The sequence below is a fragment of the Diceros bicornis genome, chromosome 3, assembly GCF_020826845.1.
Source record: "Diceros bicornis minor isolate mBicDic1 chromosome 3, mDicBic1.mat.cur, whole genome shotgun sequence".
Lineage (NCBI taxonomy): Eukaryota > Metazoa > Chordata > Mammalia > Perissodactyla > Rhinocerotidae > Diceros > Diceros bicornis.
This window is the reverse complement of record NC_080742.1, coordinates 101,430,295-101,453,495: the sequence shown is the minus strand read 5'-3', so window position 1 is coordinate 101,453,495 and position 23,201 is coordinate 101,430,295. Positions and strand designations below refer to the sequence as shown.

At 38.9% G+C, this 23,201-nt stretch overlaps 1 protein-coding gene across 3 annotated transcripts in view; it reads left to right on the top strand.

Moving 5' to 3' along the window:
* LMBR1 (limb development membrane protein 1) overlaps positions 1-23,201 on the top strand; it is a 155,629-nt gene that overhangs the window by 20,584 nt on the left and 111,844 nt on the right. For all 3 annotated transcript variants that reach the window (XM_058534122.1, XM_058534132.1, XM_058534113.1), the window contains exons 2-4: positions 10,133-10,205; positions 12,507-12,546; positions 19,363-19,502. In XM_058534122.1, coding sequence (XP_058390105.1) covers positions 10,133-10,205; positions 12,507-12,546; positions 19,363-19,502 — 253 coding nt within the window. The remainder of the gene's footprint in view (positions 1-10,132; positions 10,206-12,506; positions 12,547-19,362; positions 19,503-23,201) is intronic.

The window sequence follows — 23,201 nt, the reverse complement described above, 5'->3', positions numbered from 1 at the left end:
AATAATAGGTATACAGATCGAGAAGGAAGAAATAAAATTGTCTTTGTTTTCTTCCTTCTACGTAGATATGATCGTCTATGTTGAAAATCCCAGCGTCAATAACAAAAAACTGGGACTAATAAAAGATTATAGCAAGGTTTCAAGATACAAAGTTAATATACAAAAGTCAATTGCTTTCCTATATACCAGCAGTGAATAAGTGGGATTTGAAATTAGAAACACACCATTTACATTAGAACCAAAAGAAAATGCTTAGATATAAAAGCTAACAAAACATATACAAGATCTACATGAGGAAAACTACATACTCGGATAAAGGTATCAAAAAAGATCTAAATTAATGGAGAGAGAGTCCATCTTCATGGAAGGAAGACTCGGTATCATTAAGATGTCAGTACTTAACTGTTTATTGCATGGGTAAACTTGGTAGGAAATAATTATAAAGAAGCTTAATTTTCTCCCATCGCTGTTTGCAAGGATGTTTTGTTGGATCTCTGTTCCCTATTCATCTCATAGCTTTATGGTCATTTTCACATATTGAAGAGTTGAGTCCAGTCTAATGGAAACTTCCACCTTTCATCTAGTTCAAAGTGTCTTCCCTTTGCGCTGATCAGACCTGACTGAGGCTAAGGAACCAATAGTGGGAAGGGAGTGTGAGTTACTCAGTTTATTTTAAAATCATTTATCTAGGCACTCAAGAAGATTCAAGAGATGTACAAGATAGTCCCTGTTGCTGTTAGTACGTCTAATATACCTAAATATATATATAAAAATGTGTGATAAATATATATTCATATATAATTGTATTTTATATAATATATATTTATGTTTATAATTTTATATTTAAATATATAATATTTATATAATATATATGATAAATAGTTTAGGAGACAAGTTTTATTTACATGAAACATATAATGGAAATCAGTCATGCTAAAATATGTGAACTAGGAATGTTGTGGGGATTGAGAAAGAGGGAGGCTTTGTGGGTTATAGTTGTGATTCGGTCAAGAGCCAGAAGGACAAAGCGTGAGTGACAACTGGCTGTGGTCTGACTCCTGTCAAATAAAGCTGTCCTTCCTTTATATTTTTCTGGAGTCTGGATCTCAGAAGGGATTTAAAGAATTTATTTCTGATGACTTGCATTGTAAGAATATGTAGAATCTGAAAAATCTCAAGATAGGTAATAAAGTGTAAAACTTGAAATTTTCTTTGATTATCTTGAAAAGTGGAATATTTACCCCTTGTTAAAGGTCTCGGTGTTACTTGTTTATGAGGAAATATTGTTTCACCTTTATTGAAGTGCAAGTTGAAAAACACAGGGCACTTTATTTGCGGGTGCTTATAACTGTTAGTAGATATCAGCTGGTGTTTTGTATTCAAATTAATTCTTCTGGACATAGAGCAGTGGTAATTTTTTCTTCTCTCTTTTGAAAGGTGGTTTGTTTCGATAACAAATGGTGAAACAATGAACACCTTTATATATACATCTTTGTGTGTATATGCAAATATATCCGAAGGAATGCTTTTAGCTACTAGCAACAAATATTCAGTGTGTTTTTAATCAAATAGGGGTTTATTTTTCTCATAAAAAACCTAGAGGAATGATGTATTGATGCATGCTACAACGTGGATGAACCTTGAAAACGTTATGTGAAGTGAAAGAAGCTAGACACAAAAAGCTACGTATTGTATGATTCATTCATGTGATGTATCCAGAAGAGGCAAATTCATAGAAACAAAGCAGAGTAGTGGTTGTGAGAGGCTGAGGCAGTGGGTGTCAGGATATGAGGTGTAGAGCATTGAGTATGATAAGCACATTTACTAGAGCAATCTTATTACTTCTTAAAATTCACATTTATTATTATTATGTATTTAGTTTGAGTTTATTTTTTTCTTCCGTGGTGAATTCAAGTCTCTCAACTAAAGTGTTTTATTTTTCCTTGCATATTCAATTTTGAAAAATGTATTTTGGTGCTGTGTTTTTTGGTGCATGAAGATTCTTTCCTCATTGTGGGTTATACCATTGTTCATCAAGTGCCCCACTTTGTCTTGCTTAACACCTCTTGCCTTAAATTCAGCCATGTCTGAGAGAAAAAAAAATTGACAACCTAACTTTCTTCTGTGTTAGCATCTGCCTGGTATGTCTCTGTTTATCCTTTTGTTTTCAACCTTTCTGAGTCACTATTTTAGGTACATCTCAGTCTCTGAATGTTTTCTTTTAATAGTTTGTCTCATTTACAATTATGATTTTAATATGTTTCATCTTTATTATTTATTATTATTATTATTATTATTTTTCCTCCTCAAAGCCCCAGTGCATGGTTGTATATCTTAATTGTAAATCCTTCTAGTTCTTCTATGTGAGCCGCTGCCACAGCATGGCAACTGACAGACGGGTGATGTGGTTCCGCTGAGACTGGGAAATAAATCCGGGCCACTGAGGCTGTGAGAGCACTGAACTTTAACCACTAGGCCATCGGGGCTGGCTTATTTTATATTATTATTTTTATAACTATATGTGTTTTCTTGTCTTTTACTATGTAGTCTGGATTTTTCTTTCTTTTATTTTTATTTTCCTGGCTCTTAGGGTAATTTGAAAGATTATAATTTTAAGTATTTTAGTGGTTAGTTTGTAATTTTCAAGGATACTCAGCATCTCTATTTTTTGATATATCAACTTTAAAATAAAGCCATGTCTGTTAGCTCTCTGCTGTGGAATGAGATTATTGGCTCACTTATAGTTTATTTGTCTTCTCTCCCAGGATTTTGTTAAAAATGTGTTGGTGGTAGCAGTCTTTGAGCCCATTTGCACCTGTCACTCTTTTATGATATTTATTCCTTTTAGTCACCCTAAATTAGTTGAAGCCCATTGGCCGTATGTGAAAAGCTAGGTAGTACAGTTTGATTATAATGCACTAGTTTGAATTTAGGTTCAAATCTTACACCTGGAATTGAAAGATATTAGCTTTTAACAATGTATTTTTTAAAATTAATTATTTTATTGCAATAACATTGGTTTGTAACATTGTATAAATTTCAGGCATACATCATTATACTTCTATTTCTGCATTGATTACATGACGTTCACCACCCAAATACTAATTACAATCCGTCACCACACACATGTGCCTACTCATCCCTTTTGCCCTCCTTCCTCTCCTCCTCTCCTCTGGTAACCACCAATCCAATCTCTGTCTCTATGTGTTGTTGTTTTTATCTTCTACTTATGAGTGAGATCATACTATATTTGACCTTCTCCCTCTGACGTATTTCGCTTAGCATAATACCCTCAATGTCCATCCGTGTTGTCGCAAATGGCTAGATTTCATCATTTCTTATGGCTGAGTAGTATTCCATTGTGTATATATACCACATCTTCTTCATCCATTCGTTCCTTGATGGGAACTTAGGTTGCTTCCAAGTCTTGGCTATTGTGAATAATGCTGCAATGAACACAGGGGTGCATGTATCTTTATGCACTGGTTTTTTCATGTTCTTTGGATGAATACCCAGCAGTGGAATAGCTGGATCATATGGGAGTTCTATCCTTAATTTTTTGAGGACTCTCCATACCATTTTCCATAGTGGCTGCACCAGTTTGCACTCCCACCAGCAGTGTATGAGAGTTCCCTTCTCTCCACATACTCTCCAACACTTGTTGTTTCCTGTCTTGTTAATTATAGCCATTCTGATGGGAGTGAGGTGTTATCTCATTGTAGTTTTGATTTGCATTTCCCTGATAGTTAATGATGTTGAACATCTTTTCATGTGCCTGTTGGCCATCTGTATATCTTCTTTGGAGAAATGTCTGTTCAGGTCTTTTGCCCATTTTTTAATTGGGTTGTTAGTTTTTTTTGTTGTTGAGACGTATGAGTTCTTTATGTATTTTGGAGATTAAGCCCTTATCAGATATATGGTTTGCAAATCTCTTCTCCCAATTGTTAGATGGTCTTTTTGTTTTGTTGATGGTTTCCTTTGCTGTGCGGAAGCTTTTCAGTTTGATGTAGTCCCATTTGTTTATTTTTTTCTATTGTTTCTCTTGCCTGGTCCCACATGGTCCTTGAAAATATGTTGCTAACACCAATGTCGAAGAACGTACTTCCTATGTTTTCTTCTAGAAGTTTCATGGTTTCAGGTTTTACATTCAAGTCTTTAATCCATTTTGAGTTAATTTTTGTGTATGGTGTAAGATAATGGTCTACTTTCATTTTTTTTGAGTGTGGCTGTCCAGTTTTCCCAACACCATTTGTTGAAGAGACTTTGCTTTCTCCATTGTATGTTCTTGACTCCTTTGTCGAAAATTAGCTGTCCGTAGATGTGTGGGTTTATTTCTGGGCTCTCAATTCTGTTCCATTGATCTGTATGTCTGTTTTTGTGCCAGTACCATGCTGTTTTGGTTACTGTAGCTTTGTAGTATACTTTGAAATCAGGGAGTGTGATACCTCCAGCTTTGTTCTTTTTTCTCAGGATTCTTTGGCTATTCGGGGTCTTTTGTTGTTCCATATAAATTTTAGGATTCTTTGTTCTATTTCTGTGAAAAATGTTGTTGGAACTTTGATAGGGATTGCATTGAATCTATAGATTGCTTTAGGAAGCATGGACGTCTTAACTATGTTAATTCTTCCAATCCAAGAGCATGGAATAGCTTTCCATTTCTTTGTGTCTTCTACAATTTCTTTCAGCAATGTTTTATTGTTTTCAGTGTACAGATCTTTCACCTCTTTGATTAAATTTATTCCTGGGTATTTTATTATTTTTTTTTGCAATTGTAAATGGGATTGTATTCTTAATTTCTCTTTCTGCTGCTTCGTTGTTAGTGTATAGAAATGCAACTGATTTTTGTATGTTGATTTTGTATCCTGCAACTTTACCGTATTCGTTTATTAATTCTGAAAGCTTTTTGTTGGATTCTTTAGGGTTTTCTATATATAAAATCACGTCATCTGCAAATAGTGAGTTTCACTTCATCCTCTCCGATTTGGATCCCTTTTATTTCTTTTTCTTGCCTGATTGGTCTGGCTAGGACTTCCAGTACTATGTTAAATAGGAGTGGTGCGAGTGGGCATCCTTGTCTGGTTCCTGTTCTTAGAGGGATAGCTTTCAGTTTTTCACCATTGAGTATGATATTAGCTGTGGGTTTGTCATATATGGCCTTTATTATGTTGAGGTACTTTCCTTCTATACCCATTTTATTCAGAGTTTTTATCATAAATGGCTGCTGTATCTTGTCAAATGCTTTCTCTGCACCTATTGAGATGATCATGTGATTTTTATTCTTCAAATCTTATACCTGGAATTGAAGGATATTAGCTTTTAGCAATGTATTTTAAACGTATTATTAGGTTACTTGTGACTGGGTAACTCAGCTCCCAAATGCCTAGCCATTCTTGATCAGTATCAGGACTCAAGCCACATGGCCTCAAGAGAGCCGAATCGCCTGCCCTCTGGGTCACCTGGCACAGAGGACACGCACCCGTGTCTCTTTCTGCTTGTTAGCTCCGGTAGCCCTGCTCCGCCTTCCCTGACCAGGAGAGAAACTCAGTCTTTTCAGAGAACCATGAGAGCCCATCCTTTTCCTTGTTATCAGCCGTTCCTCACTCTTAGTGGTGAGGAGCTGGAATGTTTTTCTCCTTTTGTTGGTTAGGAATTTCCTTTTGTCTCCACTGCATGTAGGAGAATAGGCAGCATCATTACAGCTTGCTTTCTGTTCACTCACTCATCCCTGTGGGTCTGTTTGTCTGCTACAGACACACACATTTAAAGGGGGAACACCTGCTCCTAGTCCCACCTTTGGAAGTAGAAAAATAACAGACTCATAACAGAGTCTGATTTCCAAATCAGTAATACTTACATTTGTTTTTATAATTGTTAGCCTTGCTTCTACTCTTAAATGGTTTGCTTTCCATTAGTCTTTTCATTCCATGCCATGCATTTTGGTTCCTTGATTTCCTTTTGTCCATTAACTTGCATGCCTTCTCATTGATCACTTCTGCACTAACTCTCTTGAATTCCTGAAACTACTCTTCTCTGCCTTTAAATACTAATTTTAAAAATACTAAAACATCCTTTAATCACAACCTTCTATTCTTCCAACCTCCTTGGTCAAGTTCTTTTATTGCAGCTGCTTCTCTACCAGGAACCTCCTATCCATCACCCTGTTCTTGGTTTCATTTTTCTCCCAATCAGTGGTTCTCAAACAGTGGTCCAGGGATATGTGGGGTTGGTGGTTAAAACCCTGGGAGCAGATGAGGTTAGCTGTGAAGAGCTTGTGGAGTGAGAATCTGTTTCTGGCTCAGCCCAGAAATCGTAGAGAAGAATAATGTTTAAAGGCTGGAGGGTAAAGGGAAGCTAGTGACGGAGACTGGGAGAACAGTCAGAGAAGGAGGAAGATTGCTGACATGGAAGGTGCTGCTTAGAGGTCAAGTGAAATCATGAAAGTGTAATTTGGCTGTTGGGTCCTTACTGACCACTGCCAGAGCACTTTGAGTTGATCAGTGAGCATGAAGTCAGACTAGTGATTGGAAGAGTGAGTGAGTGGTGAAAAAGTGGAAGTCCACACGTATAGGCTGTGAAGGGGAGGAGAGAGAATAGGGTATCTGTTAGAATCATCAAGCCTCTGATATTTCTGGGGGACTCTGCCTGCATCTGCCTCAGCATCAAAGAATCAGGCTCTCATGTTGTATAGCACCATCAGGCCTCCTGCATTCTGAGAGTTTGGGCTTGGGTTTGCCTGGAACTTCAAAATGCATTTCATCTCACCTGGCCTCTCCCTTCTATTGTATTTCTCTACTTCATTTGTTCTCCCATTCTCCTATGTGACTTACATATCTTCTCTCCCCTCTCTCCATGTGTAACTCTCATTTGATGAACTTGCTTCTGTCTCTGGAAGCAAGAAAATAGAAGCCATCAAAAGAGAATGTCTTTATGCTTCCACCACACATCTGCTTACCTACCTGCAACGGAGCTCAGAGGTTCTGTCTCCTGCTCTTCCTCCTCCTTCTCATTTTTACTGTGGATAAATTTTATATCTAGCCCCTCAACTTGAGCGCGTTTATTCATCAATTCTCCCTTTTCTTTCTTGCATCAGTAATTTTCCTCTCTACTGGATTATTCCTACAACCATTTATAACTTTTCTCGTTGTAAACAAACCCTCTCAACTTCACATTCCCCTTCACATTTACTTTGCTTCCTTTTATCATAAAACTCCTGGAAAGAACTGTTTACTTACATTTTGTTTCCAGTTCTTCTCCTCTCTTAATCCTCTTTAATCAGGGTTTTGCCTCCACCCTTCCAGAAAAGCAACTCTTGTCAAGGTCACTGATAACCTCCATGTTGCTAAATCCAGTTGTCAATTCTCAGTCCTCATCTTACTTGGCGTGTCAGCAGCATTTGACACAGTTGATGATTCCCTTTTACTAGATAAACTTTCTTCACTTGGCTTTCAGGACCTGACAGTCTCTTGTTTGCCTCCTACCTGCTGACTGCTGCTCTTCAGGCAGATTTTGCTGATTCCTTGTGTCAAGTTGACTTGTAAATATTTGAGAGCCCCGGGGCTGTGTTCTTAGATTTCTCTTCTCTGGCTACACTCACTCCCTAGGATGGAAATCTCATCTTGTCTCAGGGCTTTAAATATCATCTATCTGCTGATTATCCTTTTTTTGTTTTTCCTGGCCTGGCTTCTTCTCCTGAATTGTACAGATTTTTATATCCAGCTGCCCATTCAACCTCTCCACCTGAGTCTATGATATGTATTTCGAATTCAACAGTGTAAAGTGTGCTTCTTATTTCCACCCCAAAACTACTCTCATAATCTTTCCTGACTTAGGAAATGGCAACTCTGTCTTTTCTGGCCAAGAACCTTGTGTTTATCCTGTCAAGTCTGCTTTCAAAACATACCCAGAACTTGGTAACTTCTTAACACCTCCACTACACAGCTCTAAGTGACCTCTCTTCTGAGTTATTGTAGTAAACTCCTAACTGGTCTCCTGCTTCTGTCCTTGCTGCTTCTGATTTATTTTCCACGTTTACCACTGGAGTGAGCCTTTTGCAATGTGTCAGGTCCTGTCACTCCTCTGCTCAGAATCCTGCAGTGGTTTCCCCTCTCACTCAGGATGAAAACCAACATTATACCATCTGTAAGAACCAGCACTTACTACAGACTCCTATATGACCTTGTCTCTTAACTTCTTCCCCCTGGTTGTTTGAACACAGCAGAGCCTTTCCTGTCTCAGACCCTGGGCATTGCTGTTCTCTCTGCCTTGAATACTCTCCCTCTGGATAGCTGCATGCCTTGTTCTCTCTGCTCCCACAACTCTTTCCTCACCTTATTAGTGAGCCATGCCCCCTTGCTCCTGCTGGCACTTGTAGTCCCCTAATCCTGCACTAATTATCCTCTGACGCATTGTATATTTATTTATTATCTGTTTTCTTACTGGAATGTAAACTGAGGGAGGTCAGGAACTTTGTTTTGTTCACTGCTGTGTCATCAGTTCTTAGAAGAGTGGTTGGTATATAATAAGCCCACAATAAATAACTGTTGAATGAATGAATTCCAGTCAGCCTCAATCATAAATCTTAGTTCTCTTGGTCATCTGATCTCTGTGACTTGAACGTCATAATTCGCAGTATTTCTGCCCAGTCACTCTTCTTTCCATTGCTCTCCCAGCCCTACTCAGACTTCCATTCCATTGTAAACAATTTCCCCCGATCCTCAACTTCTTAGAAGACCCCCTCTATTCACATTTCTTCAGCAATAACTGGTTTTCCTTTTTGACCCATCTCCAACACTCCAAAGGATTTTGGGAGGAGGTGGTGATGGTGTTAACATCCTCTTACCTACCTGGAGTCCCTTACAGGCTCCCAGCAACAGGCCATCTTTGATGCTCTTGATGCTTTGCTCCTTTTGGTTACTGTCAGCATTGTCTCCTGTCACTCTGCCACGTATATTGGGAGAACTTTGACATGAGGCTCATAGTCTTCCTCTTCATTCTCAGTTTGTCGTTTCCTAGATGACGTTGTACAGTGGATGTCCACTGCCTAGGTCCAAGGTTGTTCTCAGTCATATGGTCACCAACCCTTCTTCAGAAATTCACACATAGGGGTGCTCCTAGGCTTTTATCATCACTTGCCATGGTTTCATTTGAGAGTCTTCAAAATATTTTTACCATGGTCCACAGCTCTAATAAGCCTTTATTTCGTGCACACTTGGTCTTTGACTATCATGAGATTTCCTATTCCTTGACCCATCCTTTTTTTTTTTTTTTTTTTTTTTTTTTTTTTGTGAGAAAGATTAGCCCTGAGCTAACATCTGTTGCCAGTCCTCCTCTTTTTGCTGAGGAAGATTGGTCCTAGGCTAACATCTGTGCCCATCTTCCTCCACTTGATATGTGGGACACCTGCCATGGCGTGGCTTGATAAGCAGTGCGCTGGTCCATGCCTGGGATCTGAACCTGCGAACCCAGGGCCACCAAAGCGGAGTACATGAACTTAACCACTACGCCACTGGGCTGGCCCCTTGACTCATCCTTTTTTGCCTATTGTCCCTTAGATCTGATTGAACTGAAATGGAATTTAATATTAAAAAAAGGCTCTTATTCAACTGCTGTGTATTTTGATATGTGGTATTTTTATTGAGTAATTATTCCTCTCCCCACATTGATTTGTGATGCTTCTTGTTTGTATAACCAATTATATAAGTTTTTATATAATAGAATCTGTTTCATTGATCTGTCAAGTTTTGGTGCCAGCACACTCTTCAAATGTGATTGAAGCTTTATGGTATGTTTTAATATTTGGTAGGGATAGTAGCCTCTCATTGACTTTGTTTTTCAGAATTGTCAGAGATGGTCTGGTTCTTTGTATTTCCACATGATTTTGAAAACAATTTGGTCAAGTTATGAAAAGAAAATCTTTATTGGACATTTTTTTCCTGAAATTAAATTGGAGGTAACTGACTAGTTCATACAAGTTAATATTTCATCAAAACTTTACATTAGCAAAATATCTAAAAGTTTTACTTTGTAATGGATTAAATCCCTTTTTTCTATAAATACCAAAGATGTATCTTCTATTATTTAAGAAAAGATATGCAAAAAATGTAGATGATTTGTTAACTTTGTTTTGTTTCAGATATGTTTCCTTCTTTTTGCCATTCTCTACGTAGTTTCCTACTTCATCATCACAAGATACAAGAGAAAATCAGGCAAGTAGAAACATTATAATTAAAACTTTGATTATTGTCCCGGTGGTCTATGGTACATGGGCTCCACAGTGCCCATCTGTGTGGTAGTATATTCAGTGTGCCCATGATTGAAGCCACCAGTTGCCTGGTACGAAGAGCAGTAAAATTAACCTCCAGGGACTCTGACTGCTCATAGGCTCATCCTCTTAGACCCCAGCCCTTGTTTATCACCATTCTTATGTCCAACTAAGAAGAATGTGGGGCTGTTCAGTATCAGGGGAATTCCAGAGTTCATGAGAATACTTGGTTCCTTGTGACTGGCTCTGACTTTGAGCATACTCACCCCCACCCCATCGTTTCTCAGACTCACAGGATATCTTTTCTTTCTCTAAAGCAATGTAGAATTTAGAGTCTCCATAATACCATTTAGTATTCAGTTATATATTATCTTGTATTATCCTTTTATAATTTCATATATATCCTTATGTCACCAGAGGGACCACTGTATGTTTATTTTTTTTAAATGAACTTTGTGTTGATTAATTCACAGGTTTTTTTTTTTTTTTAAAGATTTTATTTATTTATTTTTTATCCCCCCAAAGCCCCAGTAGATAGTTGAATGTCATAGCTGCACATCCTTCTAGTTGCTGTATGTGGGACACGGCCTCAGCATGGCCGGAGAAGCGGTGCGTTGGTGCGCACCCGGAATCCGAACCCGGGCCGCCAGCAGCGGAGCGCTCGCATTTAACCACTAAGCCACGAGGCCGGCCCCTAATTCACAGATTTTTAAGCAGGGTTTTATAAGAACCTAAAGAGTTGCCTTACTGCCTTCTGTTAAATCTCAGCTATTTTCTAGAAATCGCAAGATTTTCCACCTGTGATGCTGGGCTAATAATAGATGCCATTTGAATATTTAAGGATTCCATATATTAACGATTCCTTATGTTATCATGTTAAACTTCTCAGACATTTGAAAGAAATCAGGAAATAGTGCTTGCTGTAGTGCATTACTTTAGTGCTATTACTTGGCTCTGTGACTACACTGAAATAGGCCTTGGATTCAACAATCTCTCAAAATTTTGAAGACCTGGGATTCGAGTCAGTATCTTAGCTATTTTTAAAGATGTTTTGGCATCAGGTTTCATAGATTATGGACACAAAAGGAAGGAGAGCTAGAATGAATGAATATAAATGCATTGTTTTAGCAGAAATTAGATGATGAGGAGGGACCTTGAACATTTATTAGATGATTTTTAGAGTAGTCGTGGAGAGGGGGTGATGAGGACCATGGACCTAGTTGGTAGGGTGTTGGGAATAGAATTGAAATGGATATGGAGATATTAAAGCATTCTTCAAGATTTAATGGTTGATTGGATGTAGACACAACAGTATAAAAATTAATTGTGACTGTTATTTTGTGGTCCCTTTGGTTGTAAAGCTATTTTGGGCAGCCTGTAATTAAGAATGGAGACTGGACTAAGAGAATGGCCCAAATACACCATTGACATTGAAGCAGGTAGGTGCTCAGAATCCCAGAGACCTACAGAGAGAGCCTTTGAGGACAACACTAGTTAGGTATTGAGGAGAAGGAGGGGCCAGAGGTGTTGTGCAATATTCTTGTAATTGCATTGTAGTTTCTTTAGCTGGTAAGTTTATGTGGGAGGACAAAAAAGATGGCTAACAGCCATGAGGGAGAGGGAGAGGGGAGGGCAAGTGAGCACCTGAGTAAGGGCCATCTGCTACTTAAAAAAGATACACAAAACTTGATATATTTCTGTCTGTAACTTGAACAATTATGATGAAATGTGGAGGCCATGCTATCCATGGTGGTTTAGGGTGGTAGTACTGAAGAGAATCTTCAGTATTACCATTACTAATGACATACTCAAATTATAGAAAAGTACATGAGTTCTAAGATTCTGAATTTTAATTTTATAGTAAAAATTTTTTTGGCTGTTATCAACCAGAAAATTTCATTAATTAGCAATGTCACTTACATTGTATAACAGTAAACTTGATAGTGCTCCTAAAGGTCTACTAAGTTTTATTTTCTTGAGCACTAAATACGTGGAAAATTTTAATTTACATATAGTAGTTTTGTTAATCAGGATTTTTGATTAATCAGTACACTCTATTCTCTAACCATATTGTATCCTGTCTCATTTAATGAGATTTAAATTTGGATCTGTGCTGAAGTAAACTCATTGCTTTTTGAAAATTGTTTTTATTCAATAGTTGTTTTTTTAAGTTTATATTTTTAATAAATTAATGAAAGATTTTGTTGGACAACAAAAAATATTAATACTTTAAACATTTTTGCAGATGAACAAGAAGATGAAGATGCCATAGTCAACAGGATTTCGTATGTATTTTAAAGTTTAATTATTCTCCTTCTAATTCTGAAGTCATAAATTATCAAAATTTAATTCTACCTTTTGGGCAGAAATATGGAAAAAATTCACTTACAGTATTTCAGCACCTTTTATCAATATTAATCCTATCCTCAGAAAGCACATATAAGCAAATATACATGGATAATTGAGGATTGATTATCTCCTGTTAAAATTTGCTTATTTAACAAGCCAACAGATTTTATCTTCAGAGGATTTAACCAGGAAATAGGCTTAAGGTTGGGAAGATTGCTGGGCTGTAAGAAGGAAAGCTCTTGGCTGTTTGAGTGGTCTGCTAAGAAGACTATGACGGTCTTGGAACAGGGAGCTTTACCTTCTCTGAGCAGGGAGATGGACTCCGTCCTTTTAGGTTCCTTATAGTTCTCTTTCTGCCTATGTACTCTGATATATGATAGAAATACCCTTTAATTTTTTTGAGGTATCAAACTGGATGGAAAACAATGCATTCCTTTCTTTCAGATTTTATTTGATTAAAATTTGAAATTACACAGAAATACCTACATAAGAGAGTATCTATATTCTTGGATTTTTTTTATTGATACTTTAAAAATTTTTTGAAATAGTCCCAAGTTTATAGAAAAGTTAAAAATGTAATACAAAGAGCTTTTTCCCCCCTGAACTGTTTGAGAAGTTGCTGACCTGATGTTCCATTTCCTTAGGATACTTTTGTATATAATTCCTATAAACAGTGCGTTCTCCTACAAATCTACCATACAACCATCAAAATAATGAAATTAACATTGATACAGTACCAGTCATGCCCCATTCCAATTTACGAGTTGTCCCGATAATGTCCTTTGTAGCAAAAGGATTCAGTTTAGAATCACACACTGCAGGTAGTTGTTATGTCCCTTTAGTCGCTGGCAGACTGAAATGCTACTTCAGTATTTCCCTGATTTCCCTGACTTTTATACTGTTGAAGATTACAGGCCAGTTATTTGGCTTTGTCTGATACTTCTTCATGATGAGTATTAGATTATGCATCTTTTGCTGAGGGGCAGGAGAGAGGAGGGGAGGAAAGGGGAGGAGGGAGAGAGACTACATGTACTCACACTTATACACACACACACACACTTTCATGTACACTGGAATATTATTTAGCCATTAGAAGGAATGAAGTACTGACACATGCTGCAACATGGATGCATCTCCAAAACATTATGCCAAGTGAAAGAAGCCAGACAAAAAAGGTCACATAGTGTGTGATTCCATTTATGAGAAATTCAGAATAGGTAAATCCATCAAAAGCAGGCTGATGGTTACCAGGAGCTGAGGGGAGGGGAGAATGGGGAGCAACTGCTTAATGGATATGGAGTTTTATTTTGGGGTGATGAAAATGTCCTGGAACTAGAAAGAGGTAGTGGTTGCACAACGCTGTGAATGCACTAAATGAATTGTTCACTCTCAGATGGTTAATTTTGTTATGTGAATTTCACCTCAAATGAATAAATGCTTTCAACTAATAAATGACTTCAATAGGGCTTATTTGATTCATAACTGAAAAATGAATATAAATGGACCCTGCTTTACTAGATTTAGTAATTTAAGTTATTTTAAATGCCATAGGGAAAACAACTGTAACTTCATAGTGGGAAATCTTGCTGTATGGTTTTAAAACTTAGGCCCATAACTTGGTTTAAATTTACAGGATTAGGGGTCTTAGTTTTATCCCTAGCACCATGACATTTGTGAAAATTCTTAAGTGAATCGTTTTTCTTTGTCTAAATTACTGCTCTTGTAAAAACAGAATAATTCACTTCACTTACCTCTAAAAGCCATGGAGAATCACAGACTGACTAAAGAGCAGATACTAATTCTTTCCCAGTGAAATCCCTTAGGCATGAAGCACCTGTGAGATATGCGCCTCTCTCCTCTCCATTGAGTCTGTGTTCCACTTTTGGTGGTAAATGTACTTAAATGCATTTGTAGATCAATAATTTATAAACAGACAAGAACACATCACTTTGGCTTTTACCCTTGCAGTGTATTTTATGAAAATATGACTGTTTCCTTGTCATGCTGAGGCCAGGAGCGGCCCCACCTCCTTTACCTGCTTTTGCATGGGGCTGGCGCGGTATGTCCGAGGGGTCTGGGTTTTCCCAGCAGGTGGTTTCTGCATCACGTGATGCACACAGACATCTTCCTGAGGTAGATGGGGGTGCACTTACGGTAAAGTCAGGAGGGGGAAGCATGGAGGAGAAGGTCACCTGAGATTCTGTCACCTTAATTCCCCACTCAGTGATCTCTTTGTCTTTCACTGGCTTTTTTTCCTTCTGTGATGGAATGAGTGAGAACTGAAGAGTTAGGTAGATCTGGGTTCAAATTCTGAACTCAAGATTAGCTTGAGTCCAGAAGAGACTGAAAAACGATTCATTTTCTCCGTATGTGAACTGCAACTACCACCTACTTTGTAGTGCTGTTGTGTGGGTTAAATAACATGCAAAAAAAAAAAAAAAACAAGCTCCTAGGGTACGGTGCTTGGTACCTAGTAGGCATGAACTTGGTGTTGTCTCCCTTCTCGCCTAACCCCCTTTCCTTCTCCTTACCTCCTCCCACTGAAGGGAATTGTGGGGCACTGAAGAGGAAGAAAGAATGAGAGGCTGTGCTTAGCCAGGAGAAGAAAGTGGAAGTGCAAGTCTTCAGAGCGAGTTCAGACAAGTTCCTGAGTGTAGGTGACCGTCAGCGCCATCTGGCCGCGTGAGAGAGGGTTCTCCATGACTGGCTCAGGCACCCACGTCAGACTGAAACGTCTTTTCCTTGGCCTCTCTCACCTCCGTTTCAGACTCCACCTTTGGTTTATCTTTTGCTTCTCAAGTGCCTTCAGTCTGTCCTCTGTTTGTATCTACTCATGTCCCCAAATTAACTCCCTCTGCCCTTCCCAACCAAAAATTACATTTTCTCAGAGCTACTCAGCTAGTTATTTGATTTGGATTAAAGTAATTGATATAAAAATACAGTGCCTAACTGGTGAAACTATACTTTTAAGGATGGCTTCTGAGCCCGAGCAAGGGAGGAGGGTTTCCATGCGGGAGGGAGGCCTAGCACAGGTGTTGGAGCCCGAGGAGTGACCTGGTGTGGGCTCTCAGGATCTGAGAGGAGGGAGGGAAGTTTCTCTGCAGGGGGAGATCCTGGCACGGGCTGTCATCCTGGGGGGGTGTCACCTGGCACGAGGTGGGGGGTGCTCTACCATAGGGAGTCAGAGCCCATGCAGAGTGGGGAGGGTGTCCATGCAGGATGGCAGAGCCCAGGTAGACAAAGGAGGGTGTATCTCTAGAGGGATGGTCTGGCATGGGGTGTCAGAGCTCAGGTGGGGAGGGAGGGTGTCTGTGGGGAGTCCCCTGAGCAAGAGGGCGCCTCTGCATAGGGTGGGGGTGTCAGTGTGTGATGGGAGACTGATCACATATGGGAGAATGGTCCATTAAAGATAATGGCAGCCAGTTACAGTTAGGGGAAAGGAAGAAAACGAAAGTGAACACTTGAGTTGATGCATTGGAATTGGAGGTATCAGTGTGGACGCATGGTTTTCAATATAGAGAGAGTTATCAAATCGGATCTAGATGTGATTGTGGGTACGTGTATGTACAGGTATGCATAGTGTAGACTTACATTCCCTAGCTCTGCCTGTCCGCCTGGGAGCACGGCACCCCAATAGCAATGAGTATATTTAGCACCCGGCACTTTGCTTCTGAATATAGTTTTCCACTAAAAGGAACCAGGGCTCTTTGGGGAAAAGGCTGATTGCAGGGCTAGGATAGGGAAAGTTCCAGGCTCATTTTATACATCTGGTAGTGCAAGAATGCAAGGAAGTGCTCAAAGAATGACGGGGCCGGGGGGGGCAGTATGTCAAAAAGACACAGAGGCCCTTCAAGGGCTTTCACACTAAATCCGGGACAATCTGAGCTTCGAAATAATGATTGTAATAGATCCTACACAGAATAAATAGAACAATCTTGAGTCCATACTGATAGAAATCAATAACTGAATAAATTGTTTAACAGGTAACAGGATATTTTCCTAGTTTCACACTTAGCTTCCCACAAAATACTAATTAAAGGGAAGAGTAACTTTAGAGTGGAGAGTCTTGGCAGGCACCACCCTGATCAGTGCTCAGAGAGAACATGACTGGAAATGGGGCAGACAGAAGTCCTAGGCCACCTGGTAGTGCAGAGAGAAGCACGAAGCATCGCTTCTGTGACATTCCTGCCTCAGGGACATGTCTAACTCCATATGTCCAAAGCTGAATTCCTTATACCCCCTTCAGCTTGCTGCACCTGCAGCCTTCTCCATCACAGTTGATGGCAACTCCAGTGTTCCCATTCTTAGGTTAAAAGCTCAGAGTCAGGGATCGGCCCGGTGGCGCAAGTGGTTGAGTGCACGTGCTCCGCTGCGGTGGCCCGGGGTTCGCCGGTTTGGATTCTGGGTGTGCACCGATGCACCGCTTGTCAAGCCATGCTGTGGTGGTGTCCCATATCAAGTGGAGGAAGATAGGCATGGATTTTAGCCCAGGGCCAATCTTCCTCAGCAAGAAGAGGAGGATTGGCAGATGTTAGCTCAGGGCTGATCTTCCTCACACACACACACACACAAAAAAGTGAAAAATAAAAGTTCAGAGTCGTCCTTGACGCCTCTCTCTCATCCCATACTAGGAAGTCCATTTCAGAAGGTGACGTTTCTGGAACTGTCCTTCAATTCTGAGGGGCACTTTTCTGTAGTTATCTGAGCAATGATCACTACTACCCTTTTTCCATTTGTCTTGGCCTACCGTAAGGACCCCTTGCCAGCATTTAACTCCATCACAGCAATCTTGTACGAATAACTCTCTTCGTAGCTACTCAAGGGCAGTTAGGGAGTATGGTATTATCTTTTTTGTATCTCTGGGGCCAATCACAATACCTAAAATGCAATACATTCTAAAAGTGTTTTGTTGAAAGAGCCAACATTAATAGTTATGGTGAACATATATGTTCAGGATTTTCTGGGTCACTTGTGATTTCAAATACTTTATCTGTTTACCCTCATAAGCTTACTCCGTTGTCAGATTACAGGTCCCAGTTTTTGATTTGGAAACTGTGGTTGGCGTTCATTGCTGGATATGTGGTCAGGGTGTATGATAGCTAGGAGGAGAGGGACTGACTTTACTGAGAGGAACGAGAAGAGAGACACTGAGGAATGCTTCACACAGCAAATGATGTAAAGAGGGATTCTAGGGAGAGAACTGACTGTGCCCAGGGGCATGAAGCCATAAAACCCATTGAGGTTTGGGGTATGAGGAGGTTAGGTACGTCTGTGTGTGGGAATCTGTCATGGCGAGAGAGGAGTCTGGAAAAGCATATTGGGATGGCTGTGTAGGACCTGGAATCATGAGATTGTGGATTTGATCTTTATTTTAGCATTGGAAGGAAGGAATGGTAGCAATCAGGATAACTTCCTCATTTGACTTTTGAGGACAAAAGTAAAGAAACTCTCTCGAGGTCACTGGCTGGTCACTGCTGGAGTTGGCAGTGGACCTGAGACAAAGACTTGTCCTAGTGCTTTTCCCAGGAAATAGGTTGTCTATTCAGGAAAACCAGTTTATGAGACTTCTCCTATGTCTGATTGTATTTTTGGTGTGTATCATATGGTCTATGTTTAAATATTTATCAATCATTTTCTGAACAAAGGAGGTTTCATGTTGTTTTTTGGCTTTTAAGTTAGGAAAACACTTCTGTTGATTGCCACAAGATGGCATTGGCCTCAAAGTTGCTCTATTAGATGAGTATTTTGAGCCTTTAGTATGGTTTTTTTCTTATACCTTCTTACATTTATTTCATTCTTCCTATATTAATTTTAATGGATGGATATTAAATTAAGGTTCCATGTCTAATATTAGTGAGGTTCCCTTTTCCTTTGCCATTTTAGTCTTTTTAAAATCTTTTAAAGAATTAGCTATAAAATTTGAAACACTTCAGACATATATAGCCGAGAAAGTGAAAGCCCCTTCTAATCCCACTCTCTCATGAGATTGTCATATATTATGCTAGATTTTTTTTTTGTACCTGTATTTTCCTGTGTGTATATATACATTTTTTTTTGGTTGGGGGAGGAGAGCATGTTTTGTATTTATTGTCCATGCTTTTCTTCAGTTTGTTTTTTTTGACTTAATTTATTTTGGACATCTTTCTATATTAGTACATATTAGAGATATCTTATTTAAAAAAATGGTAAAATAGTGTTTTAAATATTGTTTAATAGTTCACTACTGTTTACTGGTATAATTTTTTCAAACCTTTATCCATTTTAAGAGGTAGCAGACCAATGGCTTTGTAAGTTTTTTCCCCTGAAATAACCATTTTAAATTAATTCGTTTTTCCTACTGCTTTCACGAGTATTGTTTTCACCTGAAACAGTTGTTGCATAACTGTTAGCATGTATTGCCAAAGTTGTTAATTAAATGCAATTGTGAAAGAAATACTTAAATTTAAAAGAGGAATGAGACTGCAGTTTATTCTTGGTAAAGTGTGTGAAGTACTCTGTCTTCAGTATATATATCTTTTAGGGCCTGCTCGTTAGCCTTAATGATCTTTTCAGAGTAAGGAGTCTTAGAGTTCATCTAGTTTAACTTCCAGGGTTGTACGTACATCATTTGCCTCCCAAATGCTGGTAGTTAATGAAATTCTTATGTAGTTCTTTTTGGATTAAACATGTAAGAGTAAACGTAAGCGTTTCTTTTCTTTTTGAACCACCTCCATCTTCCCTGCCCTCTGGATGATGCAGCTCTTCTCTTGCAGGCTATCTCTGAGCACCTTCACTCTAGCGGTTTCTGCCGGCGCTGTGTTACTCCTACCCTTCTCGATAATCAGCAATGAAATCCTGCTTTCTTTTCCTCAGAACTACTACATTCAGTGGCTGAATGGCTCCCTGATTCATGGTTAGTATTTGTTGCTTAATTTAATCACAGGTAATGTTTTAATGTTTTACTGTACTGTATTTTCAGATTTTTCTTTTCTTAGTTTCTTTCATAATTTGTATCTTCCTCCAGTAAACCATTTGAGTCCTTAACAAAATCAGAAAACCAGATTTTACTTACCATTCCAATTCATTAGTTGTGAAAGCCTTTTCTATTTTACTTAATCAAGAAGCTGTTTTTATACATACCATGATTTTGATGAATAAATTTTCGTTTAACTTTTTAGCAGAGGGAATTTGGGTTTATCTGGATATGTCAGAAGAATTTAACCTCCATTTAAGACCTTAAAAAAAGCCATAGTTTCATTTTATTTATTTGCTGTTAGTTTCTTTAGTCATTTCAAAATGTGTGATAAAAGGGGGAAAAAAACTCTTTTGTCAAGTACAAACTTTTACATTAATGTGGTTTTAAAAAAATTAGCAAGTTACTTATTATAGGCAACATGGTATATTGCTTTGAAGCCAAATAGACCTGTATTACAATCTTGGCTCTGCCATTTTCTAGAAGTTTTAATTATAATTTGTAAAATATATAAAAGATCTAATACATAGATCTTTTTTATATGTGTCATTGTCCATTGCCCCTCCTTTTTCTTCATATTGAATTATGTGAACTCTTTATGTGTGAAACACATCAACATTTTATTCAGTTTTTGTAAATATGTTTTTCTAGTTATTTTGCTTTTTAATTTTATTTAAACTTTTTTTTTCCCTGAGGAAGATTCACTCTGAGCTAACATCTGTTGCCCATCTTCCTCTTTCTGCTTGAGGAAGATTGTCCCTGAGCTAACATCTGTGCCAGTCTTCCTCTGTTTTGTGTGTGGGACGCCACCACAGCGTGGTCGCTGATGAGTGGTGTAGGTCCACACCCGGGAACTGAACCCAGGCTGCTAAAGCAGAGTGCGCTGAACTTAACCACTAGGCTGTGGGGCTGGCCTCCTATTTGATTTTTTGATTTACAGAACTTTTACATTTTTATGTTATCCAGTCTTATTCTTCGTTTTATTTCTCTAATTTTTTTGTGTTTTTGTGTTTAGAAGATCCTGTCCCTTCCTGAAATATGACAAATACTCCCTTTTTTCCTTATTTTTTAAAAATGGTTTTGTCAACCTACAAAAACAGAAACCAGTTTAAGAGGCAAAGCTTTTATTTGGGATCACAGAATTACATTTTGGGAAGCACAAATTTAGGTAGAAACCCAGATAGTGTCCTGATTACAGGAGAGGGGCTTTAGGGTTTTTATGGGAAGAAGGGAGGATGAGGTAAAGTTGTATTAAAGAAGAGTTCATTGGTGCTAGGTGAGGTTAGGCTAGGTTTGTACTTCACAGATTGGCCTGAGGTTCAATCATCAGGCAGAAGGCTAGACTTGTGCTTCAGTGATTGGCTGGCGATCCAGTCATCAGTCCAATCCAGTTCCATCAGTCCTTACAGACAAGCAAACCTCGTCCTTGCTGACTTCTTTGGAATGTTGGCGGTTTGGTTCAGTTTGGAAGATAAAGAAAACAATACATGCAAGGCAGTTCCTCTGAAATGGCTGCTCTGGCTCTATTTTAATATAGCTCCACTCATGTCGTCTTTCACATTGTTCCCCTTTGGATCAAAATCTTTCTCTGAAAGCATCGCTGATCAAACACTGGAAAGCTTTGCTGTTCGCCTATCAGAAAGCATTGCTGATCAGCCATCAAAGCATCATTGGTCCCTCGTCGCCAGGAAGGCTCATTCCTGGTATGTCATGTCTCACATAGGAGAGAAAGTGGTTTCCTTAGGAGCCATTAGGCCACATTTGGGCAACAGGAGTTCCAGAACAGAGTAAGGCTCTACCCGTCAAGTTCCTTTAAGGGTAAATATCTTCTGCAGTTCCTTGAAGTTTCTCATGTGAAGTTTCACAAACCTTAGTAATCATTTCAGAGCACTGAGTGATCAATATGTGAGTGATGTTTTTATAACGTCAAGCTATGCAGAGGAGACAAAGTTTTACAACAAGAATTCCTATATTAATAAACAAAATACTAAGTCCAAATGGGAGAGTAGACCTCCCATTGCCAGGAGGCAATGCTTGAGGGCAGCCAGCTAAAGAGATCAAAAAACTACAAGAGGTCAGTGGGCAGTGCATTTAACCATTCGGTTTGTGCCCAAATTCTGTCTACTTCTGTCTCTACCTTGCCAGAGGTGTTTACCCAAGTAAAACAAGAGGTATTTACAACAGTTACAGATGTTACCTCTTAAATCTCTGGAGGTTTGATTAGTTAGACAAAAAGTTGTAGACACTTAGTACAATGAATTAGGGGAGGAATAGAGGAGAGATTGGTAATTAAATGTATTAAAGGATTTTCTAGATTCATGTGCAGAATGAGGCTTCTGATGACAAACCCAGCAGTCAGATTTCCTCCTTTTGTAATAGATTGAGAGATGTGGATAAGAGTGTTGGATAAGAGTGTTATCTTTATAAGAAAGAGAGAGAGAAAATAAAGTAAGAAGCAACAGCAAGTAAAAGGTATACAGGCCTGGTTTGGCCATCGTGGAAAAACTGTCTGCCTCAGATGTTGGCAGCTTCTTTTCCTAGTCAATTTGTTTTGGAAGCCTCCAGTGTTTGTACAGGACCAGATGTCAGGTGCAGACCTCTTTAAATGTGAGATGTATCTCCGAGGTTCGGTGCCTTCTAGTTCTGCAGCAGTGTCAGTGGTTAGGAACACTTGGTAAGGTCCTTTCCAGTGGAGCTCTAGGGCTGTCTTCTTCTGATGTTGCTTCCAGAATAGGCTTGAGCATAAGACATTAGAGACTTAAAGTAGCTGGTCATAGTAGCGTAAGTAGCATACCAACAGACACTGATCTTGCCAGTGACCATCCTGTGTGGGATCAGTTCCTGTTTTCCAAAGAGGGCTCTGTGAGCAGTCGGCGAGACCAAAGGCAATACCTTAGGCCAGGGGAGGCCAGTCTATAGGTGTATAACAAAACCTTAAAGACAGTTAACAGGACTGGAATCTAACATCTACAAAGGTGTAACATAATTTTTCTCTCCACAATTGCCCTTATTTTTTTTTACCAAAGATAATTACAGTAAAATTAATTTGTTGATATTAAAAGCTTGGCCTGATTATTTATATAAGTGAAAATAAGAATATTCACTGAGAGTTTCTCAATTCTGGAGAGATCAGATAGGGAGGAAAAGTAAATGTTTCATCTTTGTTCACAAAGGTATATCTTACCAAATTGTTGATAGCTTAAGACAAAAGATTTCTTTAAATCTGGAAAAGCAAAACATCAGAGCGTTCTTCTTGGTTCATGTAGTCCCATGTAATCAATTCTTTTTATTTACTTATTTTTATTTATTTATTTTTTTGTGAGGAAGATCAGCCCTGAGTTAACATTCATGCCAATCCTCCTCTTTTTGCTGAGGAAGACTGGCCCTGAGCTAACATCCATGCTCATCTTCCTCTACCTTATGTGGGACACCACCACAGCATGGCTTGACAAGCGGTGCGTTGGTGCGTGCCCAGGATCTGAACCCAGGCTGCCAGCAGTGGAGCGTGCGCACTTAACCACTGCGCCACCGGGCCGGCCCCCATGTGATCAATTCTTGATCTTAACCTTTTGTTAGCAGTTATATGAAGCCATCAATTTCTCCATTAGAGTTCTGTAATTTCTTACACAGTTCAGTTTT